Genomic DNA, 19758 nt, shown 5'->3' on the forward strand with positions numbered 1-19758 from the left:
ATAGTTGGTATATAGTTAATAAATAAACCTTTGTCAAAATTCTTATTGAGATGGAATGATAGTGATTGGATGGGTGTTGGCCAAATTGGGTAGCTTTACATGGGCATAGGAAAATGAAGACCTTTTAAAAATAATCAAATTTAATATTTTAGTGAATTCAAGACTTTTTAAAGCCTAAAATTTTGATTTTGAAGACATTTTAAGACCCCACAGATACCCTTCTACAGAGAAAAATGGTTCTTGAGGTCAAGTAAGTAATGAAGAATTAATGCTTCAAATATTTCAGTAAACACCTACAATTCAGTCATTTTAGGCCATGATAATCAGATATTTTCTCACAAAATCCAAGAGGGACACAGACAATTTTAACAGCTAGTGTCTGTTGAAAGGAATAAAATGGCAATATGAAATAGCATAACTATAACAACACATGGTGCATAGCAACATTTTAAACCGATTGACAAACAGAATTGACTTGTACAAGTATATATATATTAAATAAAGGAGTTTGTTGAATGACCCATGGATAGGCTTACACAAAATCTGCACAGATTTTTAGCCCATCAGAGTCTATTACCTTGTGTAAATGTGTGTACATTTATATTTATTCTTTTTTTTATTAGTTTTAGTAATATTATTGACTAATATGAATATTTTCTTATGATTTATTTACAATAGTTTGTAAAGTAATATTTTTAATATTTCTTTCAGTAGATATATGAGAGACTTGTATTGTTTACCAAATAACTGGATTTAATTGGATTTGCTATGTAAACATTGAATAAAAGTTAAAAAGGTATTTTATTTCATATATTAAGTTCATTAACATACATTCCGCAAAAATCAGCTTTTTTTTTTTTTTTTTTTTTTTTTTTTACAAAATTCTGCGCAGAAATAGCAAAAAATATCCGCAGATTCTGTCTGGACCTACCCATGGGGAACCCTATGTATAGATAACGGTGGTAAGTGATGATAACTGTAGCATTACATTAAGTTATTTTTAAAAATGGTGGTGCTACCTACCACTTTTCCTGGTTCAGACAATCCAACATTTTTAAATATCTTTTTGTGCTCAACAAAACAAAACTCAAACTTATTTGAAATAAGGGTGTATAAATGATCAGCAAATTAATTTTTTTGTGTGAACTATCCCTTAAAGTTTACTGTGAGCTTGTACTGTTTCACTGAGCTTTTTAAAAAATTACACTTCAGTCATATTTGTGTGAACACAATGTGATCATTTAAAGCAGTAATTACTGTGACAAGTCGATAGATTTACCAAATTTTCATGTGACATTTGAATATCATCACCCCTCCAGGTATCCGTATGGGCAGCCTGGGCCTGTTCCTGCAGTGTGCTACCTCCACCTTCTTCTCGCTGGTCATGAGCAGGCTGGTGCGTGTCTTTGGCTCCAGGACGGTCTATCTGAGCAGCATGATCTGCTTCACCATCTCCGCTCTGGTCATCTGCTTGTCCAAGAGTGTCCTGCTGGTCACGGCGATGTCGGGCCTCACTGGCTTCGCTTATGCAACCCTGCAGACGCTGCCTTATACGCTCACTTGCCACTACCACAAAGAGAAAGAGGTAGGCATTTCATACTATTTCTGTTTTTACCATGATGCTTTGTGTTCATGTTGGGAGGAAATTGCTTTAAGTTGTAAACAATCAGTGGTTTTACATGATCGGGTACAATGAAGTGACTCCTTAAAGATTATGCATCAAATGGTAAAGCAAGATTGCTGATGTTGACATATTTTACTATACTGAATAATACAAAGAGAGAATAATCTGGAGAAACAAAACACAGTAAACCCTAGAGCATTGGTCACATGCTTTTAATCAGTGTGTAATTTATACACTGACGTTCAGGGGGGTCAACTTTTTCAGTAATGCTAGTTTGTGTAATACATGCATCGGTCATTTATGTACTTATTCAAATTACATCCAATTTATTCATAAAACATTTACGTTTTGAGGGATATTTAGTGTATTCTGATCGACAGTATCCTCTAATTTGCTATATCAGACATTATTGTAGGTCAAACTATGCATCTAATTTAACTTGTGTTGATACAAACATCTCTTTTATGACAATAAAAACACTAAAGATGTGTATATTGGTGCTCTAGATCTGCCGGTTTCAGACTGTTGAATGATTTTTTTTTCTCACATAGACTCATTGACATGATCATGCATTCACAATAGCTATGTTTCCCTCCAAAAATGCTAATTAAATTTATGCTAAAACTGGAATATCGCATAAAAATGTGCAAATATAGCAGCATTTCCATCCAACAAGTCAAAGAAAACAAAATTGTCACTTCTCGATTATGTGGCGCCCTATATCAAAAGTAAAAACGGAATTTGCTGCGGTAGAAGCTGCATGAATCTTTTCGTTATTTAATAAATAACTTACACCTCAGAAGAAAGTATGCCGACATGCAATGAATCCTTAAGGCTCAATAATTCCCCCAATCCCCTCTGTAATTTGCACCTTGCTTTTAATACTACATGTAAAATACTTAAATAAAGCACAAATCTAAACTTCTCACTGTGTACTGTACAGTATGTGGATTATTTGCAGCACAAATGTATTTTTTAAGAGGGATTTGCTTTAATATTTTTGAATGAAAGTTCAATCTAGTAGATGTGCAGAAAAACCTGAATTCCTTCCAAAGTTACATCATATATGTGTTTTCTCTCATTGCAGGTGTACTTGGAAAACAGCAAAACCAAAAAAACACATACAAATGGATTTACCATCACAAGGGATTCTGTTTATATGTCATTAGACAACGGCTCTGAAGATGTCAACCACAAGAGTGGTATTTCCAATGGGCACGCTAATTACAATAAAGATAAACCAGAGTATTACCCCCCTCAGAATGATGCCCGCCTTGATCTGGAGTCTGAGGATTTCGAGAAACGTGGGGTCGGATTAGACTTCGCCATTCTGGACAGCACCTTTCTTCTCTCTCAGGTCTTCCCCACCCTCTTCATGGGCATGATAGTCCAGTTCACAGAGTCCGTCACCGCGTACATTGCCTCCTCTGCCATATTTGGTGCCATAGGCATCTATTTTGCTACCCACATCATCTTTGACCAAAAGGACCTTAGAAGCTGAAGAAGCAGTGATCATGTGAGTAATTTCACACTTGGCTCAGTACTAAATACCAAGTGAAATGTTACTGACTGATCTACAGATTCATAAAAAGGGCACATTGAACACTGATATTGTTTATAAAAATTGGAGAAAGCAATATAATTTGTAAGAAAATGTACTTTTTTCCCCATGCAAAAACTAGTAATTTTGGTGGAATGCATTTCTACTGAGAGAGAATGCAAGTTTACTCAGAGGAAATGCCTTATATGAGAATGCAGTGTAACTTTGATAGAATGCAAGTATTAATGTGCAGACTTAAGGTTTTGTTTTAGCATAATGCAAATGTTCTGCAAGAAAAAACAATGATTTTGAGAATGCAACATTTTTTTTTTAGAGAATACAAATGCTTTGTAAGAAAACAAAGTTACTCTGGGTAAGGTAATGCAATACTTTTGAAGGAATAAGGGGATCTATGTCCATTCTACTAAGATTTACCTACGTTTTTCTAATGTTTAGCCTTTCAATTAGTGTTAGTGGAGCCAAAAATTAAAATTATATTCATAATTCATCTCTCTCATGTTGTTCCAAACCCCTGAAACCTGTTCAAACACAAATGAAGATATCTTGGATGAAATTTGAGAGCTCCCTCATTCTCCATTAACTGCAATGGTCCTGATTTCTTCAAAGTACAGAGAAATACCAAAAGGCTTCGTCAAAACAAAACATATGCCTTCAGTAGTTGAATCTGAATGTTATCAAACTATAAGAATTCTTTTGTGCAAGTTCTTCTATATGTCAGTATAAGGCGCACGTTCACAAGAGCGCAGTGCTTTTCATGCATCTACAATGTGCATGTTCATTCATTCATTTTCTGGTCGGCTTAGTCCCTTTATTAATCCGTGGTCGCCCCAGCGGAATGAACCACCAACTTTTCCAGCAAGTTTTTACGCAGCGGATGCCCTTCCAGCCGCAACCCATCTCTGGAAAGCAATGTGCATGTGCTTTGTTTAAATCAGAGAAGGTAATGTGTGGGAATATGGTTGGTATGCATTACGTCAGTGCACAGTGTCTTGTCGTCGATCCCAGTTGTAAGAGCAACAAATAATAACTTGACTGCTAGTTGATCATTTGGAAAAGTGGCAGAAGGTAGATTTTTCTGATGAATCATCTGTTGAACTGCATCCCAATCATCACAAATACTGCAGAAGACCTATTAGAACCAGCATGGACCCAAGATTCTCACAAAAATCTGTCAAGTTTGGTGAAGGAAAAATCATGGTTTGGGGTTACATTCATTATGGTGGTGTGTGAGAGATCTGCAGAGTGGATGACAACATCAACAGCCTGAGTCATCAATACATTTGTGTTGATCATTACATTACAAACCACACAGGAGGGCAAATTCTTCAGCAGGATAGCGCGTCTTCTCAAACTTCAGGCTCAACATCAAACTTCCTGAAAGCAAATAAGGTCAAGGTGCTCCAGGATTGGCCAGCCTAGTCACCAGATATATGAATATTATTGAGCATGTCTGGGGTAAGATGAAGGGGGAGGCATTGAAGATGAATCCAAAGAATCTTGATGAACTCTACGAGTCCTGCAAGAATGCTTTCTTTGCGTCAGGTAGTTTATACTAACACGAAGAAAAAACTAGAATAAAGTTGTTACTTCTGTTTTATCTGTGTACAAAATTATTCTCATAACTTGATAATGTTCCGATCAAACCACTGAAGACACATGGAATGCTTTTTGGTACATTCCTGGACTTAGAATGAGTCAGGACCATTGTTCTCTATGGAGGATCAGAGCTTTTGGATTTCATCACAAATATGTTCACTTGTGTTAAAAAGATGAACGAAGGCCGTTGGGGGTTTGGAACAACACAAGGGTGGATAATTATTGACAATTTAAATTTTTGGGTGAACTATCCCTTTAAATCCCTGACTGTGTCTCTACTTTTCTCTTCATAGGTCATGTTTGGTTTGAGGATGAATTATGCTTTCTATCTCTATGGGACCAATGGACACATCAATGGGACACATCAAACTATGTGATGTAACTCCTGTTGTGTTTAAAATACTTTTTTTTGTAAAGAACTATTTTATTGTATATAATTATATATATATTTTAATGATAATATATACATGTATTTATATCCCTATGGGAGTTTTTATGCAACCAGTTTTGGCGAGGTCTGTATTTATGTACTCTAACCTCGTTTGACTTGTTTGTCAAACAAAAGTGTCTTAATTTTCTTTTAAAAAGCTGAACTTTGTCAGTAATCAAAACTAATGACATGTATAAAATCTCAAAAAGACAATCTGGGATATTTTTCTACAAGTGACTTAATGCTTTACATAGACCTAAGATAGTGTTACAAACCATCATTAACATTATGAAAATGTCATTTTATATGGTGTTAATAAGTTACAGTATAGGTTACCTTCACAAAACTGTTTGTTTCATGTCCTATTTAAGTACTGCATCTGTAGGTACACCCGCTGTTGCTCAGAGTGTATGTGGAGCTTTTATTTTTTTAAGAGTCTTATGGGGCGTCACATTGAGTAAGATTCTCAGGATGGACGTTTTGTCCAGTTGAAATATTCATCAGTTCGATCACAGCACAACGAACTAATAAAAAGGTACTGATATTTTACCTGCTGATGTATGAGATTTTCTTTCATTTCATTTATTTAAAGGGCACCTATTTTACCTCTTTTGCAAGATGTTAGATAAGCATTTGGTGTCTCCAGATTGTGTCAAACGTTTCAGCTCATAATACCAGTCAGATTATTTATTATATAATGAAGAATCTGCACGTTTTAAGTGTCTGAAGATTATGTAGCTGCTTCCCCCTGCCCACCGTTCCCACTTGCGTGTCTGCATCTCATGTTACATCAGATAAACAGCAGTCAGTGATTGAGACAGACACGGAAGAAGCTCAGATAAGGTCATTAGTTAAAAATATTGAGTACTTTATTTTATGTATTTGTGGTGGTGTTTATTTAAGCCTACAAAAATGCTTTTAAAAACGTTTTGAACTTATAAAATGAAGTACTGAGGTGCAAATGATCACGGAGACTTGTAACATTTTAATCTCAGTTTCTTTTTAAAAAATTGTTCTGTGGACGTGTATACATGATATTATGAAGACATGGCACCTGTCAATCAATTCAGTGGGCGGGGAAAACGCACTCCAAGGCCACATTGCGGTGGGCCTCAAAATCACTGGGGTTTGGATCCTATTTTTAATGTCAGTAAATAAAAAAAGACTTCTGTCACTCCAGTATGAATATGGACACACTATATCTACACAAAGTTCTGTCCAAACAGCTTACAAAATTATTTTGATCATAGGTGCCCTTTAAAGTGATATCGACTGCATTATGTCTGTCGTTTTAACTTTCAGTCCTCGTCTTAAAAATGATCTGCATGGTCTTCATCAATAGTGACATACATAATTTCATAAATTTCAATTTCTGACAGACAGTATACATTTTTTTCCAAGCGAATATTTTACTAAAGCATGTACATCCAGTTTTAACATTTCAGAAAATTTCTCCCTCCCTGTTTGGACTATTTCCATCAGAGTTGACATATCGATAATTAAATTATGCAAATAAACTTTCTTGATCACAATACTTCAGTTCCATATATAAAAGGCACCGGATAAACCGTTTATTAGCACAGAAGCTACATTTTCCCCAAAATTTGTGGAATTTCCTGAATATAATTTTGTATTTGGTATATACAATTGAAATCAGAATTATTGAACCCCCTTTAGTTTTTTGTTTTGTATTTTTTAAATGATTAACAGAGCAAGGAAATATTTACAGTACTTCTGATAATATTTCTTTCCTCTGGAGAAAGTCTTACTTGTTTATTTTGGCTAGAATAAAAGCAGTTTTAAGCCATCTTAAACATCTATATATATATATATATATATATATATATATATATATATATATATATATATATATATATATACACACATACACACAACAGTTCTGTCTGGTTCTCAAATCTGATTGGCTGATAGCTATGCGGTATTCTGCAATATCAGAACTCCTACAACCTCTTTACCCTTTGTTTATTCCTCCGCCCACATACAGCCAGCAAAAAGCAGACACTGCAGATCTAAAGATCTAAAGTTTAACTGTCAGCTTATGATTTGAATCCGGAAGAAAGTAGATCCTCATACAAAAGGGTTTTTGAGACTCCCCATGCTTGATTTTGTTTTTATATACAAAATTATGTCATCAAACTGTTGTAAAAATGCAATATCACACGAGTAGCAGTGCGATATGGCTGTATATCGGCACTGGTGGGGGCACTAAGGCACTCGGCCTGCGGCCTCCCACCAGTGCCGATATACAGCCATATCGCACTGCTACTCATGTGATATTGCTCATATATATATGTGCATGCGTGTGTGTGTGTGTGTGTATATATATATATATAGAGAGAGAGAGAGTCTACAGAACAAACCATCATTATACAATAACTTATCTAATTACCCTAACCTGCCTAGTTAAGCTAATTAACCTAGTTACGCCTTTAACTTGTCACTTTACGCAGTATAGAAGTGTCTTGAAAAATATCTAGTCAAATATTATTTACAGTCATCATGGCAAAGATCAAACTAATCAGCTATTAGAAATGACTTATTAAAACTATTGTGTTTAGCAGTGTGTTAAAAAAATCCTCTCTCCGTTAAACAGAAATTGGGGAAAAATAAACAGAGAGGCTAATAAATCTGACTTCAACTGTATTTTCTCAAATAAACCCTTTAACTTAAAAAAAAATGCTATCAAACCAAGAGCCATGAAGTGGTGAAATGTCAGGTTACAAAATGAATGTTTTAGTTGTTATGTGACAGCCTCACTCAAATGTCTTTTGTTCTTTAAGCAGACTTATAAAGTGTTTTGACAACTAATGTTCTAAATATATAGGTCAGGATATTGCAAAGAAAAAAGGGTTCTTCTGGCATCCATAGGGATTATGTCTGACTCGGTTTTAATTAGGATTTATTCATTACTTTAGGCCAAGGCCCTGAATTCAGAGAAATAATTATCTGACTACATTCAGAGATGATTAAACATCTTTAAAACAACAAACATAAAGCAATAGGAATTAAGATAGAGTTTGGTCTAGGGGTCTATATTTGCCTTTTGACTTGTAAGTTCTTGACTGGAATGGTTATGTACTAGTAAAACTAGCACACCCAAATTTATGTTAAAGAAAAATATTAAATACAAATTTTAAAAAGAGGAAATATCAAGAGAAGCAAAAAGATAGAAAGATTTGGTTAAAATGTTATGGATTTTGTAGGCAATATTTGCTTGAAATTAATTATTTTTCAATTTCTAAATATGTTTGGTGACTAAAATATTATTTTAATAAATATATGTTTAATGAATCTTTGCTGTTTAAATGCACAAAAATACGTTGCATACACTGAGAAATTGATAAAAATATTTATGGGGTGTACTCCATTATGCTGAGCACTGTACATCAATAGGCTAATAACAAGCAATGGCAAATTTGTATAGTAAATTATTGTATTGTCGCTGGGTTTTAACTTTCTCTACGGATGTGAGACAGCGCCACCTGTTGGACGGTCTCTTTCATTTTGTGCACCTGCCAGGTGTAAGACGTATTATTTATTGACTGATGGTTTTATTAAGAGCTTTTTAAGTATTCCCATTTAACAAAATGTTTTTTTAATATAGATGAGAAAGAATATTTCTATTTTTTAAAATGTTGGCGATTGTTTTGGGTTTTTTTTTCAAACATTTTAATTAAAAATTATTTGGATCCATAAAAATATGTTCTGTGGATTTACTGCAAGAGGTTATGAAGGGGACATATGCTTAACGAAAAATAACTGTTTTTATTGATAATTAAAGTGTAGTAACCGTGCTTTTTCCCATATTGTTTATATATTAGTTTTATTATGCTATGGTTTAACTATGGTTTAATCTTATCAATAGTGAATTTTGTGTCCAACCTTATAGCTGGCTATCAATTGCTTGGTCAATTAGGCAATTCGGCGATCAAAGGAGTTGCTCGCGCTCGGACGTGCATAACCTCCAACTATGTGTTTTACCCAGATGAATAAATCACGGGAGCATTTTCAAAATATAGCTTAGTGAAAGCTTCCTGAGCAAACAGCGCAGGAAGTGTTTTGCAAGACTGACGTGGCTCCGCAGTGACAACTGGCCTGTTTTTACACCTTCCTTCTAAATAAGGAAGCGGCCCGTCAGGCATATGACCGCCGGTCCAATTTGGGAGCTGCCAACGAAACCCATCAGGCTCCCTCGCGCTCCACTCACTCTGCCCGGGGCCGCGCGCCTGGACTCACACACCGACTGGGTTCTGGCGATCTAGCTGACCCCCGGCGGCGGTGAGGTCAGCGTGATGTCATCCCGAAGGTGAGTGATGTCATGCCGAAGATCTCCCAGGCAAGGTGAGCTTGCGTTTTGGTGAGTGTGTGTGGTGCTCCCCATCCAGAGAGGTGAAACATGGTAATCATCATCGTCGCCGCCACCAGCTCGAGCTCTGCCGCCCTGCTCTTCTCATCTACCGAGGGGCTTATTGCGTTACATGCCCGCAGCCCCGACCTGCCTTCCAAAAATAAGCCCCTGCCACCATGCCGAAAGAAGAAAAACAAGAGTGGTATTTTTAGGGGCATTAATTTTGACCACGTGCCCCGAGGGTAAACCGGATGGCCACTGCGCAAAGGTTCCTCACCAGTATGTGCGAGAGCAGCGGGCGCTGGACGTGGACTGCGGTTGTTCTGCTGGGCTTTCTGATTGGGATCGTGTCCTCCTACCCCACCTCGGACAGGACTAATGCAACTTCACTGGAGAAAAGGTGGGAGAAGCTCTTCTCCCGCTCGGTTTTGGGGATCTCGGTGGAGAAATCGGACCTGAACTGGGAGAGTGACTATTTGCTGGGCATTAAGAGAGTGCGGAGGCTGTACTGCAACGTGGGCATCGGATTTCACCTGCAGGTCCTGCCAGACGGAAGGATAAACGGAGTCCATAATGAGAACCAGTACAGTGAGTTGCATCCAGAAATCTAATGCATGACCACTCGTTGTACCAGGGATGGAAACGACCGAATGAAAAGCTCAATAATTATTGGATTTTTTTAATTAAATGCGTGAAGAAAAAAATAATAATTCGTTTTTATATTAACTTTTTTTATTATAATCAACAATGAATCAATATGATCAATTATAAACCAATGAATTTATTATTGCTATTATTTTATCGCATGTGTCCTAAAGCAATGGCATCCTATTAAAATAAACCCCAGTGTCAATCACTGCCGAATTTCCCGAGCCTCAAACATGACACGAATGCTTGGACGAATTTAGACGCCAACTAATTTTACACTGCGTCCACCTGCTTGTTGTACATGCCAGAACTGCAGGGCTTTTTCTTTTTTTTCCAAGAAATGAGCCAGCATTGGAGAAAAATGCAGAACAAAGGCAGTGCGTCCCGTGGATCCACCCACTCGTGTAGAATGAGTGAATGAGCTGCCGTGTGCCACACTGTCATGTATGTAACACTGATGTTCTGTTCAACCAGGTCTAATTGAAATCTCAGCGGTAGAGAGAGGAGTGGTTAGTCTATACGGCGTGAAAAGCGGGCTGTTTGTCGCAATGAGCAGCCGCGGGAGGTTATACGGAACGGTAGGTATGCCTGTTGTTTGATTTACTTTCGCCGGTTTTGCGGTGTTAAATGGGTCAATGACAAGTGAGGATTCGTATGGTGTGGGGTGACAAAAATGCTAAGCAGGTTTGGTGCCACTTATTTAAGGTTTCAAATTGTGTACCCATTAAAGGGATAGTTCACCCAGAAATTAAACCATAGTGGTTCCAAACCTTTCTCTTTCCTCTGTTGAACATCAAAGACGACATTTTACAATAAAGTACGATTCACATTTTGTCCATTTGGCTTAAACATTAGGCTAATTAGTTCCCTTTTACGCTGATTATATAGCTATGTATACAGTAGCTTATTCCTACACACAACACGGACATTTTTCATACTTAAGTTCACCAGAGTCAAAAGTCAAAACAACACTGGCCATTTTTGTCTCACAAAGCATTGGGCTGAATAGTTCTTATTGTAAAACAGTGCTAATCTAGGCCAGTTGGCACAGATATAGATTACTTTTTTACTAATGCTGGCCCTAGAAGAAAAGATTAACATGTACATGGCGTAAAACTGGTGATAGTCTGTAAATATTAAAGCATGCACAATGACAATCACTAAAGGGTAAAATGTCTCAGATCTGCCATTTAAACCTACACAAATAATATTTAATTAATACATGATAAGTTATTAAATGAGTTATTCAAGCTATGTACACTACTTATTTAAAATAAGCCAAAACACAATGCTTGTTTTATGTTCGATCCAAGTTAACAAATTTAATTGTGTTGGGACAAAAGGAATGAGTTGTGTGGAACCCTGCATTTTTTACATGTACCTGGCCAACAATGTAGTGTGGGAAGAAAAATTCTCATACAGCATCCAATTCTAAACCAACGATAACTATAACATTCCAAAACATGCTAATGTGGAAGAATGAATATAACTTTTTCCCATGTATTTTTTTTTATCATGTAGAAGGTGAAATGTAAAGAATTTTAATGTATTTTTGAACAATTTGAACTTTCACATGTCATTGACCCAAATGTATATGTTTCCCTTGCAAAAGTTAACCATGGTTGTATAATAGTAAAAGTGTAAAAACTCTACTGATTACCATTTAATATAAATACCATGTTTAAACTGGTGCGACAAAAATGTTAATCTCTGGTTTAGGGCTGCAATATATCCATGCCAGTTTCAGCATCAATATCGCAATGTGCACATTCACAATAGTCACATCACAAAGATATGCAATGTCCAGTCTGAATTATATAGTCAGACTGGACATTGCATATAGTCTGAATTATAAAGTTGACTAGGAGCCACAGATTTGTATTTAATCACTGTATTTATATGGATTTTATATGATTTATGCTAAAACATTTCTTACTTGCAATTTTGTTGTGTTTCTAGTCCAAATATCTATTTTAGAAAAAGAAACCAAGAATATTACACTTACTGGCAGATAATTTCCCTAAAAACAAGCAAAAAACAAAACAAAAAAAAAACTCTTAATTTTCACTTAATTCTTCTGACGGTGAAAAATGAACCAATATTTTTATTTGGTCTATGTTTTTTTCATATTTGGATTAGAAACAAGAGAAAGTTAGAAGTCATTTTATATGCATTGTGATTATTCAATTTCTCTACCTGAATACTGTTATACTCCACAAAAAACCTTCTGAAACTGTATTCATATCGCAATATTCATCACAGGCAAATAAAATATCGCTATATATGATTTTTTTTCCAATATAGTGCAGCCCTACTCTTGTTAATTACCATGGCTTGATACAAACACACACACACACAAAAACCTTGGTTAGTTTTCATAAGGGTTTTTCATTTTTACGATGTTTAAAATGGCACCCAAATATGAGCACGGGTTAAATTACTTGCTTTGGATATTTATCGACTCCTCTGCTGTAGTTGATGATAGGCTAAACCCATTGCATTGTCATTCATTTTTAATAACTGTTGGCTCATGAGAGCAGGGGAGAGGATGGGGATGTTGTGCATGGCTGGATGTAAATCTGACCTACTTTACACTTGCATTACTTAGATGCCAAATCTCACCAGGAGTGACACATTATCTCGACTGGTGACATAGCTAGCTAAAGTGCTTCTCAGGCTTGTCACTTTAGGATATTGTTGAAAAATCAAGGGATTTATTTAGTTCGATTATTTCTTTAAAGAAATAGAAGGTGGTAAAAATACAAATGCTTGATTTATTTAAATCTACTGTAAAATTGCAGCATTGAATTAACAGTGAAGTATCAAATGTTCTTGTACACATTCTCTAGTGATCTTTGTAATAAAAAACCGTATAGCTAAACAACACCTTATTTGAAATGTATTCAATATATTTTACTTTTATACATAAATGTCCTGTCTAATCAAAATGTTTCATTAGATTTAGCTCACTATTTTCAGACAACACTTTGTTTAGCATTCATTAACAGCTCCATGTTTATGCGAGAGCAATAAATCTAGTCTATTGATAAAATCTGTTAATTAAAGTCCTCTAAAAGATTTATGCTGTTGGCACAGTCAGAGATCAGTTAAGCAGACAAAGTCATTTTTATGCAATAGAAAAGAGAGATAAAAGTGATGGACTGATAAGCTTTGCTTTTGTGATGTTCAGCTGAAAGTATAAGCCTTTAAAACAAGTCTAACCTTGAATCCAAGTGTACAGTATGCCATGCATTAACTATTTGTTTAAAAAAATTAATTCACACTAAGATGTTTGGAATTCTACACTTTAAAAAATAAAAGTTTTTTATTAGCCTTGATGGTTCCATGAACTTTTAAAGTTGCCATTAAAGTTTTTTTTTTTAACAGTGGAAAATGATTCTTCACAATAAATAAATGAAATTGTTCACTGAAAGTTTTTTTTGTAATAAAATTAATGTTAATTTTAGAACGTTTAATTTTAAGGAAACTAATGGGCTATATGCACAGCCTGTATTTTATTTATTTTTTGCCAATGATGACCTTCAGTTGAAAGCTTAATGTGAGTGTTTTCAATTTCCTAAGGTTTCTTTTACAGCACCGATGTTGTAATGTCATTAAAATACATTCTATTAATTAGATTTAAGGATTCGTTTTATCGTTCAAGTGTAAAACAAAATGAAAGATTTGTACAGTGTTTTTCTTATAACAGGCTAAAAACCAACCTTAATTGAGGGCTGTGGCCCAAATATGTTGCCCACTGGTCCTACTGCACCCAACCCGGTCTAAACTGGGATCAAACTGGCGATTTTTCAATTTATTTATTTTTTGTTTGGGAGTCAGTTGCTCTAACAAGGAGGCTAAAGACCTGTCTGTTGCTAGAGCATTTTTGATGTCAGACAAGTGAGGTTCACCTGCATCGCACTTCTTTAGCTGGCCTCCGTTACACTCAACCCCCTAAACCTCACTCCCATCCCGGACAAGCCCCGAAGTGTAACCCACTGCTCCTACTGTACCCAACCTGGTCTGAGTTAAAATCAAACCGGCAATTCTTTGTATGGGAGTCGGTTGCTCTAACAGGGAGGCTAAAGACCATGGCTTCTAGCCAGGTTTACCTCTAGTGAAGTTTACCTGCATAGCACTTTACTATCTGGCCTCCATTATTTATATATATATATATATATATATATATATATATATATATATATATATATATATATACATACATACATACATACACACACACACACACACACACACACACAAAAAAAAAACATATTACATTCAAATTTGCCATGAGCAATTTCCTAATTTATTTGCCAATATTTAAAATAACTACAAAATGTAGAAAACTAGTAAAACAAACAATCCCATTTATAAGAAAATGGAGTTTAATGCTGAATACACTAGCCGAGCTGCTCCTGGCTTTGACTTAATTTGCTCACCAATGTCATTGTCCTCTGTCAAGTGACAGTATTTACATTTTTAAAGTCTGATTCATTTACAACATTTATGTGAAACATTAAATTTCAGTTTGTTTTTTTTGTAACTCAGCAATAAAACATGACGATTTTATAATAGAAAGCCAGTTTTCTGGAAGCGCTAAGGCTGGCTGAAAATTAAAGTCCATGTACCTATACGCCATTGCCAGGATTATTTATAGGGGTGCTCTGAGAGTTTTCCTGTATTTTACTCTAGCTGTACACTAAAAAAATCTTGCTGTTTAAAATTTTTTTTTTTAAATCAAATCAACTTTTCTAGTCATCTAAACTTAAATCAATAAAACTGGCAAAACAAAGTTAAACTTTTTATAACTTAAAAAAATTAGTTGAAACCTGATTAACTTATAAAACGAGTTATAAAAAGCAACATAAAACATTTGCTGTCATGAATGTTTGACTTATTTTTTACAGTGTAAGAAAATACATGTTTAAGGGGCTTAGAATGATGATAATAGGAGGAGTTGTACCAAACTAACTGTTTTATTCATGCCATTTTTAGAGGGCCTTCCGTGACGAGTGCAAGTTCAAGGAGACACTGCTGCCCAACAATTACAACGCATACGAGTCTTCCATTTACAAGGGCTTTTACATGGCCCTCAGCAAACATGGCCGCTTGAAGCGAGGCTACAAGGCTTCCCCAGCAATGACTGTCACACATTTCCTCCCACGTTTATGAGTAAAACTGGCAATAACACAATAATTTGCACATTTTGGATGTTCTCGTAGGTAACCCAAACATGCTAAGAGGTGAACTGCAAAGAACTAAAAGAACACTCACGTATTTATTCTCGGTGAAATAGTAATAATAATAATATATGTATATTTCGGTAGCTTACTTTGTGTCTGAACTTTGTGTACATGCCATTCTTTGCTGCTTATGATTTCTATTGTGAATGAGTCAAGGAGCTTTTTATGCCCTCTCACTTTTTATGGGTGCTTGCCATAACTGGTGTAAACCTTACCCGGCATTGGACTAACATCCTCAGCTTTTAGAAGTGAAACGGAAACTTTTTATTACCTCAAAGAGCCACGTCCGCATTGAAGAAGTTATGGAGGGAAAAATAAATATCAGTTTACTCTGATCTTCATCTGTTCCGCCATTTTACGAGGGACATGAAAGCACTTATTTTCTCTGGAGTTTTCATTATTAGGTGGTGCCTTAGCCTCTACTAGTTTGCCTCCTTTTGTGCATGCAGGAAAGAGGTTTCTGTTCCATATTTAGATTAATATATAGTTGACATTAAACGTTGACTGCATGCAATTTTATGGAGGGTAAAACTCTGAGACTTTGTGATTGAAACTCTGTGGATGGCTAGGTTTGGGTGCTTCCATTTTGAATGAAAACTGCAAGTGAATGTGTTAATCTTGAATTATGTGGTACGATTATATGATAGTGTAGCTGTTGCTTATTAATTAAACAGTGTGTAATTCAACGTTTATCATAGATATTTATTGACACCACTCACGTTTTACCTCTACAGTCCAAGATCTCCTCAGTAACAAAAATGTCAACTGCATACTTGAATGCCACCTCAAAAAGTTTGTGGAATGTACTAAAAATCAATACAACCGTCTTAATCTGTTCAAAATAACATCATTTGCGGGTTATGTTAGGTTTGGATAGCAGGCCTAGCTATTCCAATCTGACCTCACGGGGAAACATAACTATGTTATGTTTTATCGATTTAGTGGCTAATCCATATGAATATGTATGATTTTAAAAAGGAGGCGTGGCACCAAACTCCACCCCTAAACCCAACCTTCATTGGGGGATAAGCAAATCGTACAAAATTTTTACGAATGGTATTATACAAATTAGCCACTAAATCAAAAAGTTACGAATTGCCATGATACGTGTTGGCTATTCACACCTCTGCACAACCTGTTGATGTACTCCAGTTAATCAGTCGTTAGTCGCACTTGAAATGGAATTAAGCTTCGGTATTTGCAGGCATTCCCTTTCTCTCGCTTACGACGTCCCCCTCTTTAAATTCAAGCAATATTTAGTTGAACGAAGACTTTATTTTTTAAACATTTTCCATTTTCATGTCACTAGCAGTTGTAGCTCAGAATACAATCATCAAGATCTGTTTATTTAATCTGCTGTAACTTTTGCAAAACACAAGTTAAAATGTGTTGGATTTGTGTAAGAGAGAATAAAAGGGTTGGTAGAGAGAGGTAGTGTGTGTTTGTTAAATGGGTTTTCTTGAATTGAAGCTTGTACTTGACATTTTGAGAGATCCCGATGTTACAAAAGAGGATGTTTTTTTTCTAACAGTTATGGCTGTAATGTTTGAGCTGGGATGCTCATGATGTGTGTGTGACTTTCTTTAAAGGTACAGTTCGCCTAAAAAATAAGGTTTCTCGCCTTCCTGTCATTTTAAACCTGTGTGATCTTTCTTTAACTCAAGGTACTAAACATAAGTTGCTAAAAATATATTTGTCTGTATAATAAAAGTTAATGTGATCCAAAACAACATCTCACGGAATGGACAAGAACTCAATTTCCCTCTCAAAACTTAAATCACACAGTTTTTAGAATGACTTGAAGGCAATTAAATAATGAATTTTATAAAGAACTGTCTACAAAGTCAAAGTGAAACAATATAGCGATGGTCTTTTTTATGTTTTGGGAATAAAACGATTTTAAGCTGTGTTCAAATATGAACTATATATTACTATTGACAACTATGGATTTAAACTTCTTTGTACCCCAAATATGGCATGCAATGTGATTGCTTCAATGAAACTGTCAAAATGACTGTTTTTTTTAACGTATGTAATGACTGATTTTAATTTATTGATGTTTCTCCACTGTACTCTTTTACATTTCAGATCTCTTTCTGCTTTAGTTAAATTTTGCATGGTTTTAATGCAAAATATTAGACAGAAATTTTGCATGGTTTTAATGCAAAATATCAGAAATGTTGCATCTAGAAGTTAAGCCTTCGAAACTAAGTGCTTATTCAGAAACAGCTATTTCTCATGTAACTTTTACCGGTTTCATTGTACTGTACTTTGTCTCCAGCTTTAAAATGAACCCATTTGCGGCTAGTGAGATGATTGTAAAGAATGGTGCATGTGTGCGTGTGTGTGTTTGTCCTTGTATGTATGCAGCCTTTGTGTTTTCTCAGTTTTGTATTCCTGCACTGAGGGGCAAACGCCCCGTCCAAATTCCCCTCCTATTTTCTTACATATACCTCACCTTCTGCCTTAGTTCCAATTTGTTGAAATGATTGTACGATTTGTTGTATACAACAAACTTTTTGGCAATCATTTTGTTCTCTGAAAAAAAAGTGAAAAAAATAAGAATTCTAATATATTAAGAAAATGTTTCCTTTTATTTTTATACGTATGTGCTGTGCACAACAGCCAACTGTATTACTGAAATGAAAATAAAAGGTTGTTTTTTAGAATCTGTGTTGAGTTTTTTTTTTAAAAGCTGCATTCCAAACTACATGATACAATTTCATTCATTCATTTTCCTTCAGCTAAGTTGCTTATTTATAAAGTGCCACCACAGCAGAATGAACCACCAACTATTTCATTCATTCATTTTCTTTTCAGCTTAGTCTTTTTATTACTCTGGGGTAGCCACAGCAGAAGGAACCGCCAATTTATCCAGCATATATTTTACAAAGCGGATGCCATTCCAGCTCCAACCCATCACTGGATAACACCCATACACTCTCACATTCACAAACGCACTCATACACTATGACCAATTTAGTTTATCCAATTGACTTATAGCGCATGTCTTTGGACTGTGGGGAAACCGGAGCACCCATGCCAACTGGCCTAGCCAGGAACCAGCAACCTTCTTTCTGTGAGGTGAGGGTGCTAACCACTGAGCAACCTGCCACCCTTGTTACAACTCTAAATGTCAGAATTAATATGCAGCTCTGAATTTATCTGTCTCTCAACTCCACCTATAGCTAGTGATGGCTGACGTGAAACTGATGTTTCGACAGTATCGAGATCCCGAAGCTCAAGTGTTTCAAACACTGCACCGAACCACGATTCGAAACACCCAGGTCACGTGACTAAGGTGATTAAAAACATTGGCCATTTCAGAAGCATTTCAAGACCTGATGAATCTGCGCTTCTCTGACAGGGTCGAAAAAACTATCTTTTGTGGCTTAGTGGACCGTGCATGTGACAGCGTAATTGCATAATAATTTGAATTCCGACTTACAAACACTCTGATGTTATGACGATTTATTTTATTAGTTTAACTTTTTATGACCAAAACAAGACATTTATTCACAAAGTGTTTAGTTGGAGCTCAAACCAATGTTAAAGCAATGTAACTGTGTTAAATGTTAAAGCAATGTTCTGTTATGTAACTTTGCAGCACGGGATGCGCATTATTCATTGATGTACATTCGAATCATTCATGATTTTAAAAGTAGAAAAGAGATCACATGCTGTCGTGTGTGTGCGCTCAACCTTAGAGATGAGCAGAGCACAGCACACATCTAAAATCTTCTTAATGTGAGCGCTTTAATGGTCACATGCAACATGCACATGTCAAAACGTTGTGCTTAGTGATTATTCATATTAATCCTCATTTGTGTCAAAAAAAATCAATTGAGAATCAAAAGACATCTGAAAGAGAAACTATTCACCTTATTTTCAGCTGTCGAGTGGGCGCTGCCATTTGAATCTTTTTGTCTCGCGACTTCCGGTCACATTCACTTCTATTCATTTTTTGACGTTAACAACTGCTCGTTACGCTGCTTGATGTTGCAATTTAATATTTTCTTATTATATCATGCTACTTGGTCTGTGTAGTCATGCAAATATTTGTTTGTTGAGCAAGTAGTTTGGCCATTTTCTGCCGTTTATTATTCCTAGTCATTTCTCCCATAGGCGACTGAATCGGAAGTTCTAAGACAATCGCGAAAACAGGCGCACTTCCGCATTTTAGAATAAGGTCAATAAATCAGAACCGCACTGCTCTTAAAGTGACAGCGCACAATAATTGTGCTGAAGACAGTCTTTATCATTAATCAACCAACAAAAGGTGAA

At 35.8% G+C, this 19758-nt stretch overlaps 2 protein-coding genes and 2 long non-coding RNA genes across 11 annotated transcripts in view; 2 read left to right on the plus strand and 2 right to left on the minus strand.

Moving 5' to 3' along the window:
- The window catches only part of zgc:77158, a 59254-nt gene extending 53494 nt beyond the window's left edge, over window positions 1-5760 (plus strand). The window contains exons 4-7 of one of the 4 annotated variants that reach the window (XR_015525605.1): window positions 1320-1585; window positions 2712-3140; window positions 3499-3537; window positions 5075-5760. Coding sequence is in view for 2 of the 4 variants with exons in the window: in XM_087310602.1 (XP_087166728.1) it covers window positions 1320-1585; window positions 2712-3125 (680 nt within the window). In the remaining 2 variants the exon portion in view is untranslated. 4 annotated transcript variants of the gene reach the window in all.
- LOC103909838 (uncharacterized) overlaps window positions 1-19758 on the minus strand; it is a 29836-nt gene that overhangs the window by 3444 nt on the left and 6634 nt on the right. The window contains exon 2 of one of the 2 annotated variants that reach the window (XR_015526410.2): window positions 1280-3121. This is a non-coding gene — a long non-coding RNA (uncharacterized LOC103909838). Of the gene's footprint in view, window positions 1-1279; window positions 3294-19758 lie in introns of those variants that run through there. The other variant, XR_015526409.1, reaches the window with a different exon arrangement.
- On the minus strand, window positions 7715-10122 carry LOC147830852 (uncharacterized). The gene is made up of 2 exons (XR_015526415.1): window positions 9858-10122; window positions 7715-9748 (listed from the first exon to the last, which is right to left on the minus strand). It is a non-coding gene; the product is annotated as an uncharacterized LOC147830852 (long non-coding RNA).
- Window positions 9421-18143, plus strand: fgf6a (fibroblast growth factor 6a). Of its 4 annotated transcripts, none has more exon segments than NM_001001398.2 (3): window positions 9421-10168; window positions 10703-10806; window positions 15227-15986. In NM_001001398.2, coding segments are annotated over 3 exon segments (618 nt in total). In that variant the 5' UTR covers window positions 9421-9831; the 3' UTR covers window positions 15404-15986.

This window comes from Danio rerio, chromosome 25 (assembly GCF_052040795.2).
Source record: "Danio rerio strain M-AB ecotype USA chromosome 25, GRCz13ab, whole genome shotgun sequence".
NCBI lineage: Eukaryota > Metazoa > Chordata > Actinopteri > Cypriniformes > Danionidae > Danio > Danio rerio.